The 27,448-nt window shown below is 46.9% G+C and overlaps 1 protein-coding gene across 11 annotated transcripts; it reads left to right on the top strand.

Moving 5' to 3' along the window:
- The first annotated feature begins 508 nt into the window (after nucleotides 1-508).
- On the top strand, nucleotides 509-27,191 carry SEPTIN6 (septin 6). 11 transcript variants are annotated; one of them, XM_057425096.1, is made up of 11 exons: nucleotides 509-671; nucleotides 7,078-7,192; nucleotides 14,318-14,513; nucleotides 15,415-15,601; nucleotides 15,824-15,985; nucleotides 18,353-18,449; nucleotides 18,704-18,872; nucleotides 19,365-19,497; nucleotides 20,151-20,341; nucleotides 23,568-23,623; nucleotides 24,455-25,500. In XM_057425096.1, the coding sequence occupies exons 1-11, from the start codon at nucleotides 645-647 to the stop codon at nucleotides 24,514-24,516; spliced, it is 1,395 nt and encodes a 464-aa protein (XP_057281079.1). In that variant the 5' UTR covers nucleotides 509-644; the 3' UTR covers nucleotides 24,517-25,500. The 11 variants fall into 11 exon arrangements, with proteins under 11 accessions (XP_057281079.1, XP_057281078.1, XP_057281080.1 ...); XM_057425095.1 differs by having other exon boundaries at nucleotides 23,568-23,627; nucleotides 25,077-25,500; XM_057425103.1 differs by lacking the exons at nucleotides 23,568-23,623; nucleotides 24,455-25,500 and adding exons at nucleotides 22,143-22,186; nucleotides 27,097-27,191 and having other exon boundaries at nucleotides 510-671.
- The last annotated feature ends 257 nt before the right edge of the window (nucleotides 27,192-27,448 follow it).

The raw sequence follows: 27,448 nt of genomic DNA, 5'->3' as shown, positions 1-27,448 counted from the left end.
ATCATCCCATAAAGCCCAAATGACTGGTTGTGAAAGCCTAATTGTCCCCTTGCTCCCTTTCTGGAACGCCTGGTTTTGTCACTGGCTGTTGGTGGCTTCTGTGGGCTCCGGACGTGCACAGCCGTGGGATGCCGCGGCCCACGTTAAGAGAAGAGCCACAGGGCAGTCGGGCGGGTCCCCCCCGGGCCCTAGAGGAGTCAGTGCGGGGGAAACTCCGCCAAGCGGGCTGCAGGCAGGGTCCCCGCGGGCCTGGCCGTGCCTCTGGGGCCGCGGAGCCGGCCCGAGGCTCGCACCCTCTCTCCCCACCCGCCTCTGCCGCCTGCCTCGCCCCCCTCCGCCCGCCGCTCCCAACCACAGTGGCCGCGGCCCCGCCCGCAGGCAGGGCTGCACCATCACGGGCGGTCGCGGGGGGGGACCGGCAGCCCTGTGCCTCCCGGAGCCGGGCGGCGGCGGCGGGACCGATCTGGGTGGGGTGTCGGCAGGGCGGGGAGAGGTGTCGGTGGCGGGGGGCGAGGGGCGCGCGGCTGGGCGGGGCCGGATCGGCTTTCCTCCCCCCCCTCCCCTGCGTGGCATCGCGGTGGGCGCGCCCGGAGCTGCCTGCCCGCCCGCTCGGCTGGGGCGGGCCCTGTGGCGGGCTCGTAGCGATGGCGGCGGCAGAGGTGGCGCGGCAGGTGAGAGCGGGCCACGGGCGCTGCTGCCGCCGGCCTCCAGCGGGCCGGGAACGGATGGGCTGACAGGCGGGAGCCCCTGGCCGGAGCGGGGAGGGTAGGACCGCGCTGGGGCTAGTCAAGGGGCGCCGGGCTGGGCGCGGGGACACCGGCCCGGCGCTTCCCGCGGGTCTGGGGCTCGGCGCGGGCGGCGGCGGCGGCCTCCCGGGAGGGTCGTGGTTTGGCAGCCGCGCCGAGGGGAGCCGCGGTTACCTCGGGGAGACGCATGGGGTCCCCACCGCTGGGTGTGGGGCAGCCGCCCAGCCCGGCGACCTTGGGCTGCCTGCACCAGGGTTAGCCCGGGGGTCCTGCCCTACCGGTATCTGCGTCCCTGGGCCCCGCCGCGGGCACTGAGGGACCTGCATTCCGGGGTGGGTCGGACTGCCGTGCCGGGGCGGCCTCGCCCTGCACGCGTACCCAGGGCTGGAGGCCGCTTGCCAGGCCAGAGGGTGGTAGTGGGCACTGTGCCCCTTGGCATCCCTGTTTCTCTAGGGATGCTGTTCTCCTCCCACAGAAACTGTCATCTGTGCCTGCTAGTGAGTGCTGCAGGGAAGGACATCCATCCATCCAGCACCGTATGCTCTGGAGGAGCTGTTGAACCTCTCACAGTACGTTGGCACCGCATCCTAGCTGCGCCGTGTCCCCAGGGGTCCCCCTGCGGTGTCATCTTTGCTGCCCACAGCCATTCCTTCCACTGCTGATGCTCACCAGCCTTCCAGCGTGGCACAAAGCTTGCTGTGTGCTGCAGAGAATTATCCAGAAGAGGAGCAGAGGGAGTTAGGCCACCTCTGCTTTTGTTAGAGTAATGCTAAGGAGGGGTTTTTTTTTGCATTTGGAAGCTTTTTGTTGTGTTTTGATGGGCTTCCAACTTTGGTGTGCCTGTGTTAGTACACAAATAATACTTGAGGTGAATGCTTGCTGTTCCGTCTTCAAAGCAGTACATTTTAGCATGGACCCAGTCTTGTTGAATGGGTAGATGTAGCCATTCCTTGCCAGTTTGTGATGTTATTTCCTCCTGGCCATACCCGTTGCCTTGTATGTGACTGCCAAGGTATGTAAAGTGACTCAGTTGCTCCCCTGTCTTTTAAAGAAATTGAGCGTTAGGCTTCCCTAAGATAATGTACAGGAGTTTCAGATGTCTGCTCATGGCCTGGAATGAATTATGATACAGCACAGCCTCTTCAGAGGCAAAAGGGAAAGCTGGCTATGAGCTGGACATGAAATTAGTGTGCTGCAAATTGGAAATGTCTTTGTGCAGACAGACAACCTGTCAGCCCAGGTCTTGGGCATCTGGTTGTGGCCATGGTTCACAGAGCACAGAGCAGCTGTAAGAGCTGTCAGTGAGGTTAAATGTGAGAGGTGAGGCTGGGTATGGGGGGATGTTGTGGTCACCACCCTGCCCCTGTCCCGGAAAACCCCTGATCTAACCTGCAGGTCAGGTTGGTGAAGCCCCCTCCTGGGGCGATCCTATCACCGCCAGGCTGAGGCCCCTCTCCTGTCCTCTGCCGGCATGGAGGGTGCAGGATTCAAGCACTCCCCATGGGTGCAGAGGACCGGCTCGCAGGCCACTGTCTAACTCTGTATCTCTGTAGTACAGGTCAGAAATATATGATATTTTAATTGCTGGAGGAGACTTCTTCTGGGAGTGTATGCAGACAGTGTGGTGTTCGCAGGGGCATAAAGAAATAGAATCTTAAGAGCTGTCAGAATTCGAGATTTTGGAAGCACTTGGCCGTTTGTGAATGTTGAATGTCTGAATGATGCAATCAATGTGCCTGAAAAGGGTGGTCAGTGTCAGGAGCTTTGGTGAGATGCTTCTTGCTTTCCATGGTGGCTGATGCAAAAATATTTCTCTCCCACTTTTCTGTTCTTTTATATGTACCCTGACAATTCGTTATCAGCCAAGCGAGGAAAACAAATACTAAGTCTTTCTCTACACTTTACATTCCTTCTTTGCATTTATCTTGTGGAGGATATTTATTTTGTCTGCTGGATAATTGTGTCATTGCATAAGAGAATTACACACTTGTACAAGTGAGAAGTAATTGGTACAAGTGTTGCTGTAATTTGCTGTTTAATGAGAGCCAAATGTAGTCTGGGGAAGTGGATGCCATAACACTGAGAGCGTGAGAAGGGATCTGGTGGTGTTCTGGCTTAAGGATAATGCGGAAGCCTGAATTCAGGTTGTGCCTTGCTTTGGGATTTGACATTTAACTTCTTGTGCAAGAGTTGTCTCAGGCATAGGTGTTAACCCTGTGCCTCAGCTTTTGGGGTGGCAGAGGGGAGGGAGCGGCAGCTGGCAGCATGGTCAGTGGTGATGGAGTTCCATAAGCATTGCTTGATTTGTTTTCATTGCAGGATGGTGCTGTTATGTTTGTTGCAGCTGTTTAGAAATCCTCTGCAGGGAGTTTCTAAGGCCTCAGCGTTTGAAGTGAATCTTACCTGGGTAGAGGTGGGAAATTGTGTCAGAAGTAGGAAATGTCAGTTGTCAGTCTCCTAAGCAGAAACAGTCTTTCCAGTAATATGCAGAAGTATTGTACTGCAGTTTGTGCTCTGCCCGAATATCACCCGGTGGAGGCTCTTTCTTTGACATGGTGTCCTTTCTCATTGTTCCATTAGTCCAGACCACCAGAAACTGTTCTGAATGTGGAGTGTTAAGATTTGCAATGAGCTGCACCATTGCATATCTTGGGAAGCAAGCTCTGTGGTAACAGCCTCTTAGTGCTCTGAGGACATCAGGAAGTGACATTGCTATACCTGCTTGTGTAAAGCAGATCAAGGCAGAGACACACATTCAGCAGGATTTTCCTCTAATCATGGGGTTTTTTTTTCATCCCAAGGACCCTGGAATGATCCAAACTCCTGGAGTCTAAATCTGGCCCATTTTATGTAAACTAATATTTAATGTGTAGTGCTTTCAGGCTTGGAGTAATTTATTATAACATCTTTGTATTTTCCATATATTTGATTAGTTCTCTCTAAGAATTAAGAGTGGCAGCAATGGTTTCTGTGGTGTGGAGAAGCCCTAACAAAAGATGTGTAAATCCTCCAACGACAGATTAAAAATAAAGTAACCTCTTCAAGAGCCTGTTCCTTATTTTCACTCTGCAAAAACCCTGCCTGGTAATGCAGCAAGAGAGCATGCTGCTCTTTTTGTTCTTCTAATCTTGTTTGTGGCAAACACGCTTTGCTTCCTCTCAAGCAACAACAGCCCATTCTATCCCGGGGGGGTGGGGGGGTGTCACTGTGTATATGGGAGAAATAAAGAGGCATCTGGTATCTTGGTGTGGTGCCAGTGTTCACATTGGCTTCCCAGAGATCCTGTCTTTGTCTTAGTTCCAAGGAGATGCTAACTTTAAAATAAAGAGTTTGGAAAGACTCTTGGCCATCCAGTGCTTACTGATGCTTCTGGGAAAAGCCTTCACACATACAGTAGTTCAGCCCTGCTCACCTTGTTGGTACCTCTTTATATGTTTTACATTTGACCTGAAAGACTGTTGTTGAACATAAGTAATGAAGATCCCTCTTGAGCACTTTATCAGCAAAAAGCTTATAAACCTGACATATTCTCCTTCAGTTTTGAACAAGGTGATCCAAATCCACATTTTATGTACAGTCAGGATGACTAATTGCTGGGTTCATATGTTGTTTATGGTGATGCTGTTTATATATAGCAGTGTTCTGGATACTGCCACCACTTGGTGCATGAAGACTGATGACTTGCACTGTTTCTTGGTGGATCAGGTAAAAAATGTTTTTCTCTCTGCAGGTTTGGTAATTGCTGACATCTTTCTGATGTGTGTCAAAACTAGTCTGATTTTAAAACATTATTTCTTATTTTTTCACACTACATCTGATCTCTTTATGCCTTGGCCAAGCAGCTTTGGGTTTTTAGCCAGAGGAGCAGAATATTACCTCCTAGCTGCGTATGTAACATGAAGGCTCAGCTGCTGTGGCTGGAAATAAGATTTTGCAGTACTTGTTTCCTGGTCTGTAGCAGATGTGAGCTGTGGTTTAACTGCATTTTAAAACCACAGGTGACTAGAAAAAGAGGCTACAGGAAATTACTTGCAGGCTGAATTCTGTGTGACGGTAAATGCCTCCTCTCAGCTGAGAGTGGCTTTAACTTCTACCATTTATTTTGTTCCATCTGGATCACACTTATATTTAGGGATGAGGAAAAGATTTGTTCTTAATGAGAGCCTACACTCCTGCCCACACTTCCTGGGGAGAGTAGTGTTCAGTCTTCCAATGGTGCAGTTTTATGGCTGAGTATTAAAAATACGCTTGATATTTCTCCTTCCCATTCTGCCTGAGGTTCTCTCTCATGCCTCTGTGGGCTCTGCCCACCCATCTGTTCTTCACCTGGGCCATGGTGCTGTTGCTGCAGATCAAACACTGCCATGAGATACTCCAGTGCTGAGTTTTTGTTTTGATGAAAGCAGTTTGAGAGAGGTTGTATTATCACAAGATCTGCATGCCTGCCAGTCTCCCTTTTTTCTGCTTTAGCTGTTTACTTGTGAACTATTGGGCCTTGGAGCTGCATCCTCACAAGGCAAAACCAGAACCTGCTGGGGAACTCGAGCACCTTCCTGATGAACATGTCGTTTGGAGGCATGGTGCTCAGGAATTAATAAAGCACCATATTTGGTGAACATCTTGGCAGGAAGAGTCAGACTGATACACAAAATATGGCTAAGGGAAAACATATTTACACATCACAGAGTGGTAAGTATGGTTAATGGTTGGAGTGTATTTGGAGCCTCTTTGGGGGGGAAAAAGCCCTCATCAGGAAAGCAGTAATGAGGCAAGTAATCATACTCTGGCAGGCTACTGTAGGAAATGCAGTCCTTGGGGATGTTTTCCTGACTTAAAATACCAGTGCCTTTAGCAGAAGAAGGAAAACCAGTATGTCTGTCCCCATAAACAGGCTTTCAAGATATGTGAAAACATGATTCTGAAAGAGTAAGTTTAAATTACACCCTATAAACTATTGCCTTTTGGCTGTAGTGTTTCTTGGAAACCAGTGATGTTCCTGAAAGGCCAGTGGGGAATTTTCTGTGTTTGACACTAAAATACATTTGCTCCAGAAAGCAAAATATGTTATTGGGTAGTTGCAGGAGGGGAACTTCCCAGTACACACAAATATGCAGGGCTAGCACTGACTCTCTATGTTACATGATGCTATTTCTGAGGTTAAGCTTCTGTGTATGGTTTGTTACTACTTCTGTGCGTGTTCGGAACACGGAGTGCCTTGGCATACATAGATAGGACTTTGTGCAATGGCCAGGTGGAAGTTTCTTCTTGCCCCTCCAGAAGCAACCATCTGTGCTGGATGTGGAGCACAGCTGGAGCTGTAGCTTGGCTCTTCTGCTCCCTAGGGTAGAAAGGGGACTCCTGGCTGGAGGATGGGGTTAGTGGTGTTGGGCACAGGAAGGAGCAGGTTGTGGGAGCAGCTTCTCATGAAGTCCTTTGGGTGGCTGTGCAGGAGCAGACTGTGCCCCCAAGCAGGCAGTTTGGGTACAGCTGTTCCCAAGCTCCTATGCGAGCTCCCTTCTGATGGGGCTGCATGTTTTTTTCCTGTTTGGTTCCTTGCTTTGAAAGATGTGCTCTAAAACTTGGATACCAGCACTCAGAGCTGGAGACCTGCTGCTTTACGTGGCCTGGCCTCCTGCCTGTGCAGCTTCCTTCAGCAATCCCCGATTTTCTGGTGCTAATGGCCATTTTATAGATTTGGACAGGCCCCTGTTTGCAGTCTGAGATTTTAATCTTTGCAACAATATAGGAGATATCACTGCATTTGATAGCTTGAAGACTGTATTCTCTGCTGTTCCAGTGCTACAGCACTTGAGCTTTGCAGAGACAGACTGTTTGGGTTGTTCAATTCCTAGATGTAGGTACAGTTTTCCTCACTGTTTCTAGCTAGATTCTGTAATTGCAGCTGTGCACGTGAATTATATATGAGTTACAGTTCGCATTAAGTGAATTGCAATATGTTTATAGGCGGAGGTATCATTAATACGTTCCTTTGCACAGGGGGTTCTTTTTGTTTTCAGTGTGAAACTTGTGTGTCTATGTAATTTCTCAAGACACAAATGTTTTGCTGCTCCTATTTCAGCAGCTGTGTTTTATTTTGCACAGTTTAATGTTTTTCTGACAGGGCTATCTTCTAATGTGCCCCAGATGAAACATGCTATTTGTGCTGCCTGGATTAGTTTTGGAGAAGAGGGAAGCACAGTGACACAATTTACAGTGTACGTGCAAATCTCTGCTTGGACTGTGCAGTTGATTCTACTTGGGAGGTCTTAAGGGTTTATACAGATAAGTGTGTTTTGCTTGAACATGACACAACTGTTTCATTGTGTTTCAGGGTGAAGGCTGTCGTACTGTCCCGCTTTCCGGACACGTAGGATTTGACAGTTTGCCTGACCAGCTGGTTAATAAGTCAGTTAATCATGGGTTTTGTTTCAACATCCTGTGTGTGGGTGAGTATTTCCATTTTGGAAAGTTCTCTTGCTGAAAAGGGCTTCTCTGCAGCTCGATGTAGCTTGTAGGTGACAGTTAACAAGGTAGCTTGGATTTAAATTTCCCCAACTGTACTGTTTTCAGTAACAAGATTTACTGGTGCCCTGGGAAATCCCTGCTGGGGTTATGCAGTATGGCTTTCTACCAAGCAGGGAGCCATAGAAATAAAATACCCGAAATCCCACGCTTTGATTATGATCTTTATTTGCCTAGTATGTTGGAATTTCATGTTTTTAAAAGAAAATAGGTACTCATGCCAGAGACTTTTGTTCAGAGGTTTTGTTTGGTTGGGTATGGGGTTATTATTGTAATTATTTTAACAAAATACCAGTCATGCTCCTCTTCAGTCACTAAAAGCTATGTTTTTTTCCCTCCTCCTTCTGTGCATACTTGAATTAAAATAGTTTCTGGCCAAGCCTTAGCTGGTCAGATGGTTATCCAGGCTGCCATGTGGTCTGGGTCTCAGCTGTGGCCTGGCGCTGTAGTAGGACTTGGTGTCTGTCCCTGCAGTGTCTGCCTGTCTCGCAGGTCTTCCCCAGGGTTAGGTTCCCAAATGGTCCCTCCTCAGAGGCCCTCCTAGGGGACAGAAGTAAAATCTTGTGTGGCTTTGATTCAGCAGTTTGGTTGGGTAGATAAGAAAATTTATAATAGGGAATTAATTGTGTGACAGGACACTTAGTTTGGTTTACAGGTGATGGTGCCTTGCATCTGGGTGCAGGAGGATATTGTGTGGCTATGGCTGCTCAGGGTATGCCCTGTCTGCAGATGCTCCCAGTTGTGCTTGGCATGACAGAGGGGAGAGCTGCAGCTGTGGACACCTCCTGGGGACTCAGCTGGTGAGCAGTTCTGCACCCACACAAAGGTTGTCTGTACCCTCTGAGACAAATCCAGCTCATGGTATGGACCTGGTGTTTGTCCAGGACAGGGTTAAGTCTGAGACAAGAGGAGTAGAGTGAGGAGGGGGGAGCTGAGCCCTGTTAAATGGAGCTGAGAAGAAAACTTTCCCTGACAATGGCATTCCTGTGAGATGATAAACTTTGCTGACAAGTGGAGGTCACTGTCAGGCTGAGTTGCTGGGTGCTTTCCACAGTACATGAATGTGATATGACCTAGTTAAACTCTCATCCTAAAGACTGAAGTCTTGAAGTATTTCCTTTTGCATTTATTGTGCTGTTGTGCTGGGATTTTTTTTCTGCAAGTTATAGGTGTAGCAGTGGATGCCTCCTGTGATATATATTCACTTTGATGTGTGGAGAGGAACTGAATGCCTCTGCTTTCCTCTTTGCAGAATGGAAATGGAATGCATTGATTGCTTTTTGATGTGAATAACAAGGACTCACCAAGATCAATGTACATCAGTTATTAATGTCAGTCTTTTATGAATAGTAATAACACAGACATGGTCAACCTTGAAATAAAGAAACTATAGAAAAAATTAATAAGATTAATTGGGAGAAGATACACAAATCTTGATTTGAGGAGGTCAGGCTTCAAAATGCCTTGTAAGAGTTGTCTGGTGCCTCTGTTAACTTGTGGTAACAAAGTTAAACTCTTAACGTAAAGAAATAAGAACTCCCAGAATCCATCTGTCATTTATTCTGTTGGGTCTCACTTGTGCAGCAGGAGTTTGGAGTGAAAATGGGAAGAACAGGGAGCAAATGAGGATTGGAGCCTACAGAACAAGTAGATGAATTGATCCCATAATAAGGCCACTAAGCATGGTAGAAAGGCACTTTATTGCCCCCTGTTTTTCAGCTGTGTGTGGCGTCTGTTGGGGGAAAAAACACAGTGACAGTTTTGCACTGCATCTGAGCCACTGATTCCTCCAGCTCCTGGTGGAAGAGCCAAAGAAAGCTTCAGAAATGCCTCCTAGCAGCACGTCCAGAGGGGAGCAATTTTTAGCTCTTCTAATGCTAAAAGCTGTTTCCCCTTTGAGACTAGAGCCAAAGATAGAATAAATGAGCAAACCTTTCATAAGAAGTGAGGGATTATGGATGTTTTCTTTGATATTTTATTCCTCAGCACAACCATTTTCTTCCAAAAGCTTCCATGATAAAATGTTCAGTGCAAAGGCTGGAGAAGCATTTAATAGCTGAGACCTTCTGTGCTGCCTGTATTTCTCAGTGAGATGGGGGAGAGAAAGAGGAAGAAAAGATTGACATGTTTTTTAATGTAAGCTCTTTCAGTTTTGGCCAGGGTAGATTGTAGTTGCATTATACTGGTAATACCATTATAAGCAGGATTTTCTCCTTCCTCTCTCGGGGCATTTGCAGGGGGATTTCTAACCAGTCTATTCAGTGCAATGAGAAATGGCTATTTTGAGGCGGCTCTTTCTTTTCCCATGAGCTGTACCACAACTGCTTGAGGTCCCTCACTCCAAATGAGTGAGCCTTCTCCCCTTGGTGTGTGAGAGCTCTCACTGGCTGGGGAAGGGAGGGATGAGCACAGGTTCCCTCATGCAGAGGAGCTGCTGCCTGCTCTCTAGCAGGCAGCTTTCCATGGGGTGGTGAGCTGTTCAGCCTGGAAGTTGCCCAGTGGTTGGTGGTTTGGTCACTAATGCAGCCAGCTGAGAAGAGAACAGGGTTTCTCCAACCAAGAAGCCATTGGACTCCTTAGCTCTCGCTGCTGGTCCCCTGCAGTGGACAGTGGTGTCTGGGAGCCTGGTAGTCCTCTGAGGTGCTTCAGCATCTTTTGTGAGCCCATGTTGCTTCTCTTGCCCCTGCAGCACTGCCTTTGCCTTCTGATGGGTGAATCACAGAGTGTCTTTGCATGCCTGTTGGATGAAAAGAATCAGTTTTTCCTCTCAGTGAGAGATGGCCTTATCAGGCCAAGGTGCCTCAGGGCTTGTCTCAATCAACCTGCTACGTTGGATTAGCTCCCATTTCTTCACATGAAAGGGCTGTCCGTGCATATACATTTCCTTTAAGATTGAATTATTTGATATCTGGAGCTACAGTTGTTAATCTCATGGAGGATGGGTGTTGCTCTCATGTGAAAGGTCACTCTCGTGAAAGCTGCCTCATGCCTTTGAACAGGGAAGTACTCCAAGGGCTCCTCTGTCCTCATGCAGAGCTGACTGAGGATGATATGACTGGGGCTTCTTAAATCCTGAGTGATGTAGAGTAGGGGACAGTGACCAGTTGTTTGTTTTCGCACTTAACATGTCCTGGAGGAAAGCAAATTAAATCAGCAGGCACAAAAAAGGCAGCACAACTTTTGTGGTTATAATTCAGCTTGCTGCTGCAGGGTGCTTAGGGTGCTGAAATTTCTGTGGAAGCAAGAAGCCATGAAGGTGCAATCAGCTCAAAGGTAGCTGTTTTGGTTTGGGAAGCTGGGAACTTCCCACAGGAAGAAGCATTTGCTGTTTGCACAGCTGCTTCTGTTCCTCCACCTTAGCTACTGGCCAGTGTCAGAGACACTTTCAGTAACTGAATGGGAGAGAGTGGCCCTTGTCCCAGCTGCTCACTCAATGAGAGATTTGATGAACTGCTTCTGTAGAGCACTGAAGACACCATGTGCATGTGCACTGGAGCAGGGAGCCTGTCTCGGGAGACTCAGAGGAGGTGCGGGGAGCCCAGCACAGTGTCTCTAGCCTTCCAGGTTCTTGGGTGTTAACAGTGGATGGTGCCTCCTGGGCACTGGTGTGGGGTTGGTGTGTGTCCAGAGCCTCGCTGGTGTGGTGTCTCTTGCCACTTTTTTTATCATGCCTCTGAAAATCATGAGCCTTAAGAGCAAAAATCCATCTCATGATGAAAGGCTCTGACAGCTTTTCAGTAGCTGTCAGAGCGTCCTGGTGCAGACCTCTCACTAAAGGTCACTCTCCCTGCCCTGTCATCGCCACAGCACTTTGTCTGCCTTGCTGCAGGAGAGCAGACCACTGCTGAGTTGCATAATCCCCAAGTACAGTTTTGAGATCTAATCACATGTGTGCTATAAGCCTGACACCAGGAAATAATCTCCCTGCCAGGGATGCCTCTCAGTCGGTTTGCATACACCACTGCCTTTTCCACGGTGATTCTGCCTTCCTTAATCCCCATTCATCGTTTCTGCTTTTTGGAGAAGATTCTGGCACTGTCAGCTGGAACACGCACAGACTACTTGTCCTTTTCATCAGACCATCTGTTCCATCTGGACTTCTGTCCGTGCAAGAAGCAGTTGGCACCATTTACATCTTCCAGCCAGCAGAAAGTTGCCTCTGTGTGAGGCAGAAACTCCAAGGACATTCAGAAACCCTCCCTTCTGTCGTTCTGCCCTTCAGATAGCACTGCTCCCTATCTCTGGTCATACTTAACACAGTGAAGCACTTTATTGACATCTTCAGTCTTTTACCACCTCATGTTGCTCTGTCAGTGTTAACGTCATCTGTCTTGTAGCTGAGGCAGTTAATTCTTCTCCAGTCTTCCTCTTCCCTGGCAGGCTTTAATCATCCCATGCTGTGTCAGTGGGGTCACACAGTGTGGGGAGTGGGTGTATCTGCTGGCTCAATGTCATTTCTGGTGTGCAGCCTCCACGTTTGAGATGCCATGTTAGTGGCTGGGTGTTTTGTGTTTCAAGCATGAAGTAGTAGGGGTTCTGGTAGGCAGCTCCCACCTATGGCAAAATACCTTCCCTATCCACAAGGAAAACCCCAAGTGTGTGAAGTCCGAGTTGCTGTTGCTGGCCCTGTGTAGCTGGCATGAGATGGAGTATAAAAGCATGTTCTGTCTTAAAAATTTGCCTGTGTCTCTTATGCACTTCTCCTGCCCCTCCAGACAGTTAAAGTCACTCATGCTAGAAACAACACATTAGATTGATTTAACATAGGCAACCGTTAGCAGGGTCAGGATGCATTTAAACAATAGGCTTGGCCTCATATGAACCCCTTTCACCGAAAAGGAGGAAGGCAGAAACGAGGTGTTTTACAGGGTGTTTTGTCTGCCTGGAAGCCAGTGTGACTTACACACAACCGTGTGTACCCTCTGCTGAGAGCAGCTCCCTGCCCTGATCACCAGTGCTGCTCCCCTGTGCTGCAGCCCTGGGCACAGGCTGCTGGATCTGAGCCTGCTGCGGGGCCCACCAGGCTGTGAGGTGAACTTGGGGCAGCAACACAAGAGGAGTTTTTTCAGGCCAGTGGGAGGGTGAAGCTCCTGCGCCTCAGGACTGAAGCTCCCCTGTCCTGAGATGCCCCACTGGGGTTCCTGGCATTCCCAGGCAAGCAGCCAGCTCCCTGCTCTGTCCCACCCATCCCTTGGCAGGGGTTCTGGAAATGCTGCAGCCCTCTCAGCCTGTTTAGATTTTGGCCTTTTTTTTACACTACTTTTTCCTGGCATCCTTGAGAAGGGCCTGGCAGGTCATGCAGGCTGGCTGCTGTTAACCCTCAACATCTCAGTTCAGACTGGGGCAGTGCTTTGTGACCTGTTCCCTGTTTGGGGCACTTGGTACCCGAAAAGCCCAGAGCATGAGATTCCAAGTCAGTGAAGGGTTTGACATGATCAGCCACGAGTCTTCTGGGTGGTCCAGCTCAGTCTTCCAGGGACAGAGATAACCTTGTGCTTTGCTGGGTCCCTTGTGTTGGTGCTCTCTGTTTGTGGTGGTGTAAAATTGGCTGATGCATTGACATAGCACAAGGGATTGCAGCGATTCCAGCTCCTGGTGCTGACTGTCTTCTTTTTTGCAAACAAGATTGGTGCAAAGAGCAACTGGACTTGTGCCTATTCTGGCTGTAACTGGCATTATTTGGTGGTGGAGCATAGCTCAAGGTGTACATTGACTTTCAAATGTTAGTGGATCTTGCTGCCTCTAGAAAGATACCTGATATATGATCATGGCAATCAGAGACTGCTCAGTTCCCAAAGCAGAGGATGTTTTCCCTGCCCTGTCTGTCCTGTACTTCAGCCTTGACTGAGGAAAGTCTCTTCTGGGGCCAAGAGAGAGGAATTTGCCTGCTTGCAGGGTGAGGCTTTGAGATTTGGACAGGGGAGGATGGGGAGGAGTTTCCCCTTGTTGAATTGGGCATTTCATGCAAGTTTGGATCTGCTGCAGAGCTCTAAACCTACAAAAATAAGAAGCTCTTTTCTTCTGAGCAAAGTAGGAAAATGATGAAGTTGTCTTGGTTGGGAGCTGAGGGCTTGGGGAGGGAGGGGAAGGCTGCTTCAGCCAGACACAGGCTCCCTGTGGTCCTGTAGCGGCCTGGAGCAGCAGCCTTCACTTGCTTATCCTGAAGTTCCAGCAAAAGCCAGCTGGGCTGCTCAGAAATCCCCGTTTTCCCCAAACACAGCACCCCTCCCAGGGCAGCAGGCCAGGCTGCTCACAAAGTCAGATCCTTGGAGCATAGAAAGCTGGCCCTGATGTCGGAGCGTGGTAAGGGAGGCTGCCCTGTGGAATGAGTGCATGGAGGGTTGTGTTTTGTTCTTCCTGGGATGTATCTAAAACAAATTTAAGACTGGGATTTATCTTTTCCTTACAGACAAGAAAATAGTTCTCTGTTGATAGGTGGAATCCAAATAACAGCTTAGTGCTGCAGAGCTTTTGGAAGCAGATTTTGGAGTGTCGTATAGCATGTAGCTCCTAAAGTATGGAAACCAGATAGTACAGAAAATGTCCCCTCCCAGTCTAGAAGGCTGATCCTCCACTCAATCTGATGTGAGTACAGGAAAAACTGCACAACTTGCTGGAGGACTAGAACCAGTTCTCGTTGCTTCTGCACAGGAGGAGGCTATTTCAGTGGCTGCTTGTTAGAGACATTGATCTGGAGCATCTTTATTTGGAAATGGCAATAAGCCCTACTTTTTAATGAAAACAGCATCTTCTATAGTGTGATTGTGGGTTTATGCAGGATCTGAATGATGCTTTCCCCTTTGCCTTTTCACCTCTCCCTTTTCATCTGTATTTTCTAACGACATTAATGGCCATTAGACTGTGAAATGTAATTTGCCTGGAATACAGACCTCCCATTGTACACAGCTTTCTGTTTGCCAGACGATTCTTTTGGAGCATGAGATCTGCTTTCAACTGCTGCAGTTTTACCCCTGGTAATGTTTGGAAGCTGAAAGGCTGGGCCATGTTAATATTCAACAGAACATTTCAATGCTCTTTTTCTCAAATAGGGGAAACTGGCCTTGGCAAGTCCACCCTCATGGACACACTTTTCAATACCAAGTTTGAAGGTGACCCAGCATCTCACTCACAGCCTGGGGTCCAGCTGAAATCCAGTACCTACGACCTGCAGGAGAGCAATGTCAACCTCAAACTGACTATTGTGAGCACAGTGGGCTTTGGTGATCAGATCAATAAAGAGGACAGGTGAGTGAAAGGAGAGAGAGGCTGTATCGGGACCTGATTTTCTCATGCAGGGTCTCTCCCCATGCCCTAGTTGGGTCAGACTGCGCAGTAGGTTTTTCTCTTTCCTTCTCATGGATTGTCCTTGTCATCTCTTTAGGATGGGACAGGTAGAAGAGCGGGCAGAGGCTGTGGTGTGCCAGCAGTGTTCCAACTATTAAAGCATCTTTTCTCATGCTGTCAGATCAATATCTGCCCTGCTGATAGCCATCTGCCCTGCTGATAGCCTTCTGCCCAAATTCATCTGGTGGGAAGAGTGGAGAGTTCCAGGGCATCTGTGCTTGTTTCCTTGTGCTGTGCTGACCACAAGCTGCCAAGCAAACCACTTGGCTTAACAGCCACTTCTGGGAGAGCTCTTACATGTTGCCAGAGGAAGCACGATAAATGTGCACTGAGATACCTTGGGGAAGTATCTCTGGCAGCTCATGACCCAGCATGGCTAGAGCGTGGTGGTCAAAGGGTGTTCGGATGGGATTTGCTTTGTTGTGGGTCTGTTACACTGTATCTTTAGTTCTGAGATGCACTGATGGCCTTTACATTGTGAATGTGACAGGCTCTGTATTTCTGATGGCCTTGCACCCTTACATTTCAAAGCGTGAGAGTCCATGGTGTGTCTCCTGTCCTCTGCTGAATTTCCAGTACTATGTTTTGTCAAACCGGCTGCTGGCATCTGCTATAGGACCAAATCTCCTTGTGCAGCTTTAAAATTCCTTACTGGTGAGGAGGAAGGGAGGTTGAGACAATTGGTCTTGGGAAGCGAAATCTAACAAATAGCTTGATTCTTGAAAGCAAGCAGTGGAGCACTGTCTCTTTACCTCTTCGACTGTGAGATGTGTAAGTCTTTTCTTTTTTCCTTTCATCAAAGCTATAAGCCCATCGTTGAATTCATTGATGCTCAGTTTGAAGCCTACTTGCAAGAAGAGCTGAAGATAAGAAGGGTCTTGCACAACTACCATGACACCCGGATACATGCTTGCTTGTACTTCATTGCTCCAACAGGCCACTCGCTGAAATCCCTGGACTTGGTAACAATGAAGAAGCTTGACAGCAAGGTAGGCTTGTTTAACTCTTACTGAGCAGGTTCACCATGTGCTGCTTTTTCAGAGCACATCTCCCCTCCTCGAATAGCCCTTAGACCAGTGGACATGACTGGTTTGGCAGATAAAGCCTGTGTGTTTATGGAGCACTTTTAAGTTTTTGTAAGTTGTATTGCAGACTTGGAAAAGCAACCTGGAGCAAAGCTGAGGGCTTCTTACCGCTCTGTTCTTTCCTAGGTGAACATCATTCCCATCATTGCCAAATCTGATGCCATTTCCAAGAGTGAGCTGACCAAATTTAAAATTAAAATCACAAGTGAACTGGTTAGTAACGGGGTTCAGATCTACCAGTTCCCAACAGATGATGAGTCAGTGGCGGAGATAAATGGGACAATGAATGTAAGTGACCTAGTGCTTCCTCTTCTCCCAGAACAGCGCTGTTGCTGTAGGGGTTGGTGGCCCATATTGGGGTGCTTCTGAAATCCACTTTCCTTCTTGTTTTGTGTCTTAAAACCAGAGGATTGCACAGGCATCCAATCCTTGTAGTGTCAGCCTAGGCTATCAGAGCCTTCTGGTAGGCTATTGCTTCTCCAATGGGCTTTTCTAGTCAGACACCCCCCACCCCCAGTCTTTTAACCCCTTCCTTGTCTTAATGTGTATCTATTGAGGGACATGTAGGAAATCAGACAGATAGTGAGGCTGTGCAGGGCAAGGACAGTCTTTGTTCTCCTAGGCTGATGTTTCCTGAAAAGCCCTGCTTCCAGGGGTCTTCTTTTGCCTGTGGCTGTTCCTTGCCACAGGGACCACTGATAATCCTTCTTGACCACATGTGCAGAAGTGTTTGTGGATGGTGCTGCTGCTAGTGTGTGGTCTGTCTTGAAGGCAGGAGGAACTACAGCTGTAGAAATAAGGTGACAAATTACTCCTTTCAGAGCTGGCTAGGGGAGTTTCCCCATGTTGTGGTATGGAGGCTGTTCAGTTCAGACAGCTTTGTTACCTTCCCCTCCAGTGTTTTGTATCGCCCTGCCCTTTGCGATGAGACAGCCTTCTGCTGAAAATCAGCTTCCTTCAACCTGGAAGACCACTTTCCTTTTCCTGCTGCTTGCCCTCTCCTGCAAAGCAGGCTCAGCTCTGTGCTGGCATGTGTCCTTCCAGGTGCTGGTGTCAGCTTGATCTCAGAGGTAGCTCAGCATGGGAAGTGACCCAGAAGGCTGCATTGCACGGAGCCTTTGCATGGCCCCATCAGACTGACCACCAGCCCCACTTACTCTACGTGTCCTATGCGAGAGCTGGGAGGCCGAGGAATGAGAGCTGAAGAGCCCATCTTTGGGAGTGCTTGCAGGCAGTTTTGCAGTATTTAAGGTTTGACTGTATGAGCCACACTCCAAAACCAGGAAACATAATCTCTGAAATCTCTTGCTTATACCAGCTGTTATAAACTTGACCAAGTTTTCAGATAACCTGTGGAATTAAAACTTCATTACCTGCTCTTGAGAGCTGTCCAGGGTCACTGATCTTTCATATAGTTGGGGATACCCATATCCTGGGGCCCTTTTAATTGCCCAGAGATCAGCTTGCTTTAAAAGATCGTAGCCAACAAATGTCACTGCACAAAACTCAGCAGAAGAGGTGGGTGCAGGGAGTTGGCAACTTTATTTTTAAGTGCTGAAGCCTTGCGCTTGACTTCTTTGCTGTTTGGCAGGATGCAGTATACTTCCCAGGAGCAAGCGGAGGTGGGGAGAGATCTCACTTACTGCACAACATATATGCAGCAGAGTATGATGGCAGTGTCTGGGGGTTTGCTTGGCAGCCTGAGAATGGGGAATGAGTGTAAGGTGTGGTCTTCTGAGCCTAGAGAGGTGTTGGGGGTGTTTCTGTTCTGCTGAGCTTGCACTGGGTGAGTGTCTTAGGTGTGGATTTGGCCCCCTTTGTCCCCTGGCTTTGCAGCCATCTAGCAGTGGCTGCACATAGCATCAACATCAGGAGGATTTGTAAATCCATTGGCATTTCTTTGGGTTTCTCAGAACTGGTTTTGAGCACTGTGGGATTTGAAGGGGGGGGGTGCTAAGGGTGATCCCAACTCAGCTGCAGGAAGCATGAGATTATGGAGTTAGTATGGGGAAGGCTTAGCACAGCCCCAGGGAATGCAGAGTCCTTCCCAGCTCAGCCTGCAGCAGACCTTTGGGCATACATGGACATGGATGGAGGCTGACCCCGTGCAGGGTTGTGTTCAGTCCTTCCTTGCCACAGCTGAAGCAAGTGGGAGGAAAGAGCTGTTACTCTGGGGATGAAGAACAGATCTCATGATCCAATAGAGTGATGTGTCTTGTGCTCCAGTGTGAGCTGAGGGAGTGGTGAGGGGATAAAATCAAGAAGGCTCCAAGACCTCTTTTATTGCTTCTGTGCTTGTGCAGATGTTCTCCTCAGCTACGGCAAGCCCTTGGGACAGCACCGCAGTCAGAGCCGCGCAGCATGTTGTTTGAGCTGTTGTTCTGATGCTAGTCTTGCACTGGCTCATCTCACCTGAGACCCCGTGGCTGGGAGGATCAGCCAGGTAGAGGATATAGAGTGGTAGCACTAACAAGGTTTCCAAAAAAGACCCTCCCTTCTCCCTCCTTGTCTTGGGCTAGTGGTCAGTGACTAGACTCCCTGAGATTAGCGTGTGCATAATGACTGTCGTGCTCAGTGGCTGTGCTAATCTCTGTGTGCTGGCAAGGCAGCCAGAGTTGAGAGGGACTGACGTGGGTATCACTAAATGTGTTCCAGGCCCACTTGCCATTTGCAGTGATCGGGAGCACGGAGGAGCTGAAAATAGGAAACAAAATGATGAAAGCTCGTCAGTACCCCTGGGGCACTGTGCAAGGTGAGTTGAGCCCTGGGATTTTCATGGCATGAATGGTGACACTTCTGCCAGGAGGCAGTGGGCACTCGTAAGAGGAACAAGGCTCTGCTGGACTTTTAATGTGTCTCTAGGAATTATCCTTCATTTAAATCCTTGTGTCAGGCCTGTAGTGACAGTTTTCTCTGCTCAGAAGGGCTGTTACCCTATTGGAGGAGTAGACAGGTGGGAAAAGACCTTTGTTTCTGCCCCCATCTTATCCTCATGTCTTCTTACAGTGGAGAATGAAGCTCACTGTGATTTTGTGAAGCTGCGGGAGATGCTGATCCGTGTAAATATGGAAGACCTTCGTGAACAAACCCACACACGCCACTATGAGCTGTACCGACGATGCAAGCTGGAAGAGATGGGTTTTAAGGACACTGATCCAGACAGCAAACCCTTCAGGTAGGATCCTTGAGGAGACAGGAGAGCTTGAGAGAAGCATTGTTGGATGCACCGCATGTGTGTGTATGCGTGACCTTGAGAGAGCATGTAAAGAACCAGTGCAGCAAGAATACCTGCCAGGTCAGATAAATTCAGACTTCAGCAAAGGTGCTGGCTGAATGAGAGGTGAAAACCCAGAGAGCGTGTTCAGGATTGACTCTGAAACTGCAGGTATAGAAATGTCTGTGCTGTAGGGATACAGCAGTGTCCCCCTGAACTAGCATTTGTTGCCAGTTGGCCTCTTTGAATTGCCCAGCATTCAACAAACAGAAAAGGGCAGTAGCTTACAGACCTCAGAAAAAGTTGGATAAAGGTGGCCTCAGGCACATGTGGGTGGGTGAGTAGCAGATGTGCTGTGGACAAGCAGTATTCACGGTAAGGGCCTGATTTCAGAGTCTCAGAGGAAGCAGTGTTTGTCCCAAGTCACGTCACTGGACTTCCCTTTCTTTTTAGCTTACAAGAAACTTATGAAGCCAAAAGAAACGAGTTTCTGGGAGAACTGCAGAAAAAGGAAGAGGCAATGAGGCAAATGTTTGTCCAGAGGGTCAAGGAAAAAGAAGCGGAGCTGAAGGAGGCTGAAAAAGAGGTGAAGACTGCACTACTTGTCTCTTCATGGTTATGAGTGATAGATTTACTCCCAGGCAGTTAGCTGCTGCCAAAGTATTTTCTGCAGAGTGTGGTTTAGGACTTCCTTACCAAGAAGTCTAAAGTTCAGCTTGGGATCATGGGACATTAAGGTGTTCATCCTGTAGGACAAAACTAGATCACAGTGCTTGTAGTGTACAACTCACTGCGCCATGAAAGTGCATAGTCTTGATTCTGATGGAGAGTGGCAGTGTGGCAAAATTCAAGGAGAGAAACAGCTCCAGATACAAACTTCTTATATAAAAAAATACACTGAGCATTGTGAAAAATCCATTAATTTACTAGCCTTTATGAAGTGGAATAAGGCTCCTGGAAATGGATTAAATATTTTTTTACCATTATACTCTCCCAATCCTCCATTAGTCTGTGCAGTGGTGCATCACTAGAACACTGCCTAGTCTGTAAGCTGTTGTGGAAGGAGATTTTTCCCTGCCCTTTTTCTAAGCAATGTCAGCTCAGGGGGCTAGAAACAATGTAGAGACCAGCGGAGCCTTGCAGGTTCAGGTCTCACGGAATCCTTCCATCTTTCTCTCTTCCTGTGAAGAGAATATCTGGTAGTGCTGGGTTGTGCTCACCTCTCTCCTTTTCCTCCAGCTGCACGAAAAGTTTGATCGCCTGAAAAAGTTACATCAGGATGAAAAAAAGAAGCTAGAGGATAAGAAAAAGTCTCTGGATGATGAAGTAAATGCATTTAAACAAAGGAAGACAGCAGCTGAATTGCTCCAATCTCAGGCTCAGCAGGCTGGAGGATCTCAAACTCTTAAAAGAGATAAGGAAAGGAAAAAGTAAGTTGGTAACCTGTGGTATTTGCTTTTGGGAATGATTCTCCTTTACTATTTTTCTGGGTGTCTCTGTTTCCCAACCTAGCCAGTCCTTATCAAAGGAAGGTTTGCAGACAGATTTAGTCCCTGGTGAGGCTGAGCAGTAGCTGGAAGCATTTTACTTTTAGCTGTCATCCTGAAGAGTAGGGAGCAGTGCTGACCTCCCCCTTTGCTTGCTGACAGCATGTGAGAGGATTAACTTGTTTTTATTCCCCAAGATTTCAAGGCTCCTCCCTTGGTCTGACAGTGCTTGTAATGAAGTGGAACAATATTGGCTGCCAAGGATAGGGTGTGGATAGTAGGGATTTCCTGCTATCCTCAGAGAGGAGTGTTTCCTGTCTCAGGGTCTTATTTGTTTAGGATGGGAGAAAGGTTATACTGTGGAAATTATGAGGGCAACTAATAGTCTTGAATTCTGGAATCTCCAAAATGAGGGGGCAGGTCATAACTCCTTGTTAGTGCTCGTACTCTTCTCCAGCCCTAAAGCGGCTTTTTGCCCTCCACAGAAACAATGAGAGATGTTGCATGGCTTTAGCAGGAGATCCCCATGCCAGGGACTGGTGTGACAGTATCCAGCCCCTCGTCAGGGTCCTGTGATCTGTGCTGTCTGCAGTGCCCATGCCAGGCTCCTAATGCTCTTCAGTTGCTCAGGAGTACAGGTGAAACAGTTCTCCCAGTTCACACAGCAATGAGCAGTTCCTTCTCACTGTGGTATGTTTCCCAAAATGGAGTGCTGTGCCACCTTAGCATGTGTGCAAAGAGCAGTGCACAGATAAAGAAGGGTTTGGTTTCTGTACCACTGCCATAATCCCCTCTCTGCACATCCCTGAGGCAAATCCAGAATACGTTTTGCCTGCACAGCATGGTCTTAAGTACATGGAGAAGTGCTGTTAATATGAACAGTATGGCACATGCCCAGAAAGTTTGTCAGGGAAAATATCTCTTGGCCGTTAAGCCTGGAATCAAACAAGACAGGAGAGGAAAAACCCAATAACCAGAATGAGATCCTGGTTTAGTCTTTCCAGTTTTGAGCTGGAGCTGCTTCAATGTCAACATTCTTTTGTGATGAGCAATTAGTGCTGCCCTTTTCTCACTTGTCTGTTCCTTTTTCCACTGTGGATTTTGATTTGCTCTTTTGAATTACCTTCAGGGGATTTTACTATCTTTTCATACTGGGAGCTTGGACTGTGTAAGGAATACACAACTTAAGTCAGTCAGGGTAAGGAATGCAGAAAAGGGAGATGACATGCCCTGTAGTGTAAGCAATCAGTCACTGCGCCCAAGTCACACTCTTGTTCCCAGAAGCAGTTCTGATTCTGGAGTAGCTCCTTGACACCAAGCACATTCACATGGTACCATCTGTGTCAGTTTAGGATTCTGAAAAGCCAGAAAACGCCATGAAAGAGATAGGTCAGTGCTTGAGTAAGGCTTGGTATTAGGGGGCTTCTCTCTCCTCCAGGAAAATAGCTGTCAGAAATAGTGCTGTTCTCTGTACTCTGTAGCTTCTTCATTTGTCCTTAATAATTCACTTCAGTATTTAGATCATAAATATCTCTAACAATCCATAAATTTCACAAGCTGTAGCTTAATTTTATCTTGTTTACTAGTAGCTGGCAGTACACTGGCCTTTTTCTTTCACAGGTGACTCTTCTAAACCCAAGCTACCCAAGCTCTATAATTTGCACTAATCATGACTTAGTTTCTTTTGTTTGTTTGTTACATCATTATCATCATGATTAGCTCTTACACATATGCTGTTTTACAGTTAGCTGCTGTTTGGCTGCATGGTGCATGAGGCACATTGTTCTGGTAAGCGTCATTAACTAATATAGACCTCACAATGGGATCAGTTGCAGTTCCTAAAAAAGCAGACCCTGTGCAAGTCCAGAAGCCTATAATGTTATCTGTGCCTTCCTCTGCTTGCACGCTTACTATAAGTGCTCTACCAGTCTCTCTCTACATAATGCCGTTGTGGAAAAAGGTTGCAGTGAAGTTTGTCTGTAAAGATTCTGCAAAGTAAAATGCAGAGAGATGAAGTATTAGGGCATGAAACACAGGGAAAAAAAAGGATTAGATCCTCTTCCTTTTAAACCATCCCAGCACTTTGTTGGCTCTGTTTTATATATTCAATCTCCCTTACAAATAAATGATATTTTTTAATCCCATAGGCCATGTTGATGCTATGGCAACAATTGCTATGGAGATGTGGTGCTGATGACAGAACCCAACTAGCCATGAAAATGTTTTTCCCTTTTCCTTCCCTCCCACCCCTTCAAGCTAGAGTATTAACTTGTGGTTACAGTGCAAGACTAGTTTCTATCCTCCCCTCCACATGCTAACAAATGGTAAAATCTGACATACCTAAAGCTTTTCTTTGTCCTATAGCACCAGAGAATCACCAAACTGTGTGTGTGTGTGAGTGTGTGTGTGAGTATGTATGTATGAAGGGGCATTAAAGAAGCTACTGCCGAGTAACCAAACCAATATTCACTTGCTGACCAATTATAGTTGATTGTCCAAAACCATGAGAGATGATGGGCTGAGCATTTAGCAGATAATGAAAGCTCTGAAGATAAACTGAGAGACTTTTTTAACAGTCAGATTGGTAACTCATGGACTGGACATTCAATTGTATTGGACAGACATAGATCTATGCCAAGAGTGCCCATGGCTAGGGTGAGGCTAGTAGTAGATGAGGGCTGTATAAGGATATAAGGCCACCTGAAAGGGTTAAAAAGCCTGGCCACAAGCAAGTGTCTGCAGTACAAAGTGCCAGCATCCATTGTAAAATGAAAGTTCATTTAAACTAAGATGTGTAAGAAATGCACCTGCCTGGCAGGAGAACAGCATCCTCATTAGGGTTATTAGTTCAACTGCTAATGACAGTGGTCTACTTACAACTAGGTTGGGTGTGTTTAATTGTTTTTAATTTGCTGTTGATTCTCTGGTGAGAGGAAAAAGAAAGCTCTCACAGGAATGTCTTGCTTCTACTAACCAAGGCAAGGGTAACAGCACACCCAAGCTGAGGTGCGCAGGTCTCTCAGAGAAGGAACATGTTGGAACAGCAGCACTTAACTATAAAACACCCTGAAAACTCAGCCTCAAGTCCACCCTTCCCTGCAGACAAAACCAGGATTTACATTCTCTCCAGGACATGGTCCAAACTAACTTACGCTCTGCCCTTTAATAGGGAAAAGCCAATTCCAGGACTCCTTCCCTCTTTGCCCTACCAAGGGAAATGGAAAAGCAAGTAAACATTACGCTGTCAGTGAGAGGCATTTGAATTTAATTTCAATGGGATGTTCCACTTAACAGAAGAGCTTCAGAAGGGTCTTGCACGGGCTCGAACTGGAGCTTACAGTTGTCTTGAGCAGTCTGGTTGAATGAATGTCTCTGCTGCCAACGGTAACTGTAAAACAATGAAAAGAACAATCCTCTGCTTATCAGGCTCTGAATGTGGAAAAATAAGCTCAAAGAATAACAGTGTTCATTCTGGTGCTGGGTATGAAGGCACAGCTAAAGTGCAATTAGAGTGAACATTACTGATTTTTGTTGGGTTTGGATTGCTTTTGGCAGTCCTCAGAACTGTACACTATTGTGTGCTGGGCTTTAAATCAAATGAAGTTCTTTGTTCCTACTATACAAATGCAGACAGTGCCTTTTTCAATGGGTGTTTGTCATCGCTAAATTAAATATGTATATATGGTACTTTTCCAGCATTCAGAAAAATACTCTCCATATTGATCCATAAAGTATTGCAGGGCTCCACTGTTTTGCAAGGATACAAACAGGGCACAGTTGATGAGTCCTGTAGCATGCAAAACTGTGAAAGGATTGTTTTAGAAGATAAATTTGGTTCATCCCATTGTTGAGTGTGTGTGCATGTGTGTGTCTGCATAAAGCATGTTTTGTAATCAAATTAAACCTTACTAACACTTAGCAACATTTCTTTTTTGTGTGTTTGTGTGTTAGGAAACATTTATATTCTTGTTTTGTTTGTGGTTTTTGTTTGTTGGTGGGGTTGTTTTTGTCATTAATCCATAAAACCATTAATCTGCCTTTTTCTTTCGTTTTCAGTTCGGGTTTCCTGTAGATCCTTTCCCTTCACACCAGAAGCGAATGCCCCCACATTTGGTTAACACGCAGCTATGCCATTGTGCCTGTTTGCTCACCTTTACTCATTGCTCCCTTCCTGCGCTCACCATTTTGTTTTAAGCAAAAGTCCACACCCTTGGCTGTTGTGGGTTATGGTTGTTCTTGTGAAGAACTCAGCAACAGCCTACGTGGAACTGGCAAGAGATGCTCACTGCTGACACCTGCTCCCTTTGGGCAGCAGCAGGCTCACAGAGCTGGTGTCCCCTCTTTTCATTGCTCAGCTCTTTGCCTCTCCTCCTCCATGTGCAAGAGCTGCATGGCAGCAGAGCGTGGCTGCTTGGTGCTGGGCGTTCAGCACCTCCGGGGACTGATGCTGCCATGGGCTGGGACATGCTGTCTCCAGAGACTGGCTGCCCTCTCCCCTTATTAATTTGCCTCATTAACGCCTCATTACCCCCTGCACTGCCTTGTGTGACTCAGTTTTAAAGGACTTTTTGACATCCTCACAAGTGGGGGCCTGAGTCCCAACCTCTAGTCCCCAACCTTGAGGGAATCTCAAACTTGGATCCACGGTCTGCAACTAAGTGTTCTCTGAATGCTGCAGGGGTCACGAAGGATCTCTTGCCTTGTCTCCCTCTCAGTGTGCTGGCCTGGATGCACATCCTGGATCCAATCTCAGGGAAAGCTGGTCACCTTGCTGTACATACCAGTGTTGGTGAAGAAAGACGATGACGTTTGACTTTCTTCTCAGTGTTTCCAACCATTTCTGGTTTTAATGCAAAAATTACTACCTTTTTTTTTATTTGGCATCTGTTTAGAAGTGTACAGGTGCTGGCAGGTTGCTTCTCTTATTTTCTATTCAGCAAAAGCCTTGTTTTACTGCAAGATTTGCACTAAAAAGTAGGGTGTTTTGCTCACTGGGGCCAGGAGTCCACTCTGGCCAAGTGCAACTATGGTTTGCCTGCAGGTGTCTTCACTGTGTATTTCTGGATGAGTTTTGTTTTTGAATAAAGACTTCAGACAGTGAATTCTGGTTAACATTTACTTCTTTTGTTTTTTGTTTTCTTTGCCCTTCTTTTACAGTAACCCATGGCTCTGTACTGAGTAATTACCCCTGAATACAATGGGCTGGAATGGACCTTCATTTACTTGTTAAATCGGAGGGTCTAATAAAACGTGACAGCATTTCAGCTGTGACCTTTCCATGGTGTTACCCTTGCTCTCTCCTATATCCTCATTGTGATTTTGGCTTTGCTATGTACTGGTGGTTATTGCTTTGATTAAACAATGTAAAATTAGTCCTAAAGAGGCTTAGGATGCTGCAGCTTTAAATCTTACTATTTTTTTTTTCCCCTACAATTAATGGATTCCCCTTTCTCCTGGTCCCTCTCCTCCCAGATAGATAAGGGATGTCAAAATAAGTTCTGTGAGTTATTTTTGCTGGCAAAATAACAGCACAGATTAAATTTATTTATTGGTGACATTAAATAACACCACTTTAGTTTAATTATCCCATAGTTGAGGGATAAAAAACTCTTTTCTCCTTATACTTGGTGTCATTCTCATGACATCATCTGTCTGTTTTAATTTGCTTTTATTTTTTCTTTTGCTAATTCATGCTACCTGAATTACCAGCATGTAATCCTCATTTCCACTTCAGACTTGCTCCTTGTGCACTGTGTGCAGGCTGAGTTCGCTGTAAGTGGGTGAACCCACATGTCCCAACCCTGCTGAAAGATCAGGCCGCGTGTTGCCAAATAGCTTCAACAAAATCCCTTAAACCCAAGGTTTTCAGATGATAGGCACACATCTGACCCAGCTGGGATAGGTAATGCTGGGTTTAGTGCTGAGCATTTCACTAGAAGGGTGGTCTGAGGGCTGCGGAAGCCTCGTGAACAGTGTCCGTACAGCACATGAGTCCAGCTGGCTGTGCACAGCAGCAGCAGCACACCATGTGCAGGAACCCAGAACCAGCAATGGTCTGTCATGCGCAGCAGTCAGGCAGTTAAAACTCCTGATTGCAGTGTATTTTCTCAGGTATTCTGTTGCACCATTGATACAGTTTTATTTCCCGTAAGTCTTTGATGGTTTGGGGTTTGGTTTGGTTTTTCAAAGCAAGTTAAAATCATTTGAATATTTACTTCTTCCTGTATTGCTGACTGTTGGCCTGATCCCCAAACCAATCCATATCAGTCTGTCAGTGATTTGAGCAACCTGCTCTAGTGGAAGGTGTCCCTGCCTGTGGCAGGGGGTTGGAACTGGGTGATCTTTAAGGTCCCTTCCAACCCAAACCATTCTATGATTTCTAGATTGCCTGCTAAAAGAACCATTTAATGGGGGGGGGGGGGGGGGTTAAACCTTACTGCAGGCCACTGGCTGTTCTTCCTGACCATCTGTGTGATTAGAATGTTTAAAGTTTTGTAAAGTCTTCTTAGAGACTTTAATGAAAAAAAGGTTTTTACTTGTGTGATTTCCGTGAAGTATCAGAGGTACCACAGGGAGGTGCCATCTCTCCTCTGTCAGCTCTTTCCGTGTTGCATCTCTCTCTCCTGCTTTTTGAATGCCTTTCTCTTTTTGCTAATCCTCTTTTTTTTTCTCTTTTTTCCCCTTTTCTCTCTCTGTAGCTTTTTTTAATCTGTTTTCGCCAGCTGCACTGGGTCTGAGGGAGAAGACTGCCACTTCTAGAAGAGTTTAAGGGTCTTACACCTGGGGAGGGGGGGAACAAATCTTCAGTGTTAGTGTCTCGGAAAGAAGCTCTTTTACTGACTTGCATGATACCTAAAATTGAAGTGTCTTGTAATCTGTGTGACAAGACAGGGTAGTACGGGGAGCTGGTTGTTTACTTGGGAGTTTGAAGAGCAGCAGAAATGGGAGGTTGGGACTAACGATGTAGCGAATACATTTTCAAACGTTGTTATGGGCTTATTTTTTTTCTAGTTCTGTCTTTAATAATACAAATGTCGCGGGCTTCCATGG

The sequence above is a fragment of the Pezoporus wallicus genome, unplaced genomic scaffold (genome assembly GCF_028554395.1).
Source record: "Pezoporus wallicus isolate ANWC-B61680 ecotype Strahan unplaced genomic scaffold, APGP_CSIRO_Pwel_v1 scaffold_6445, whole genome shotgun sequence".
NCBI classification, from domain to species: Eukaryota; Metazoa; Chordata; class Aves; order Psittaciformes; family Psittacidae; genus Pezoporus; species Pezoporus wallicus.
This window is presented reverse-complemented; position numbering and strand designations above follow the sequence as displayed.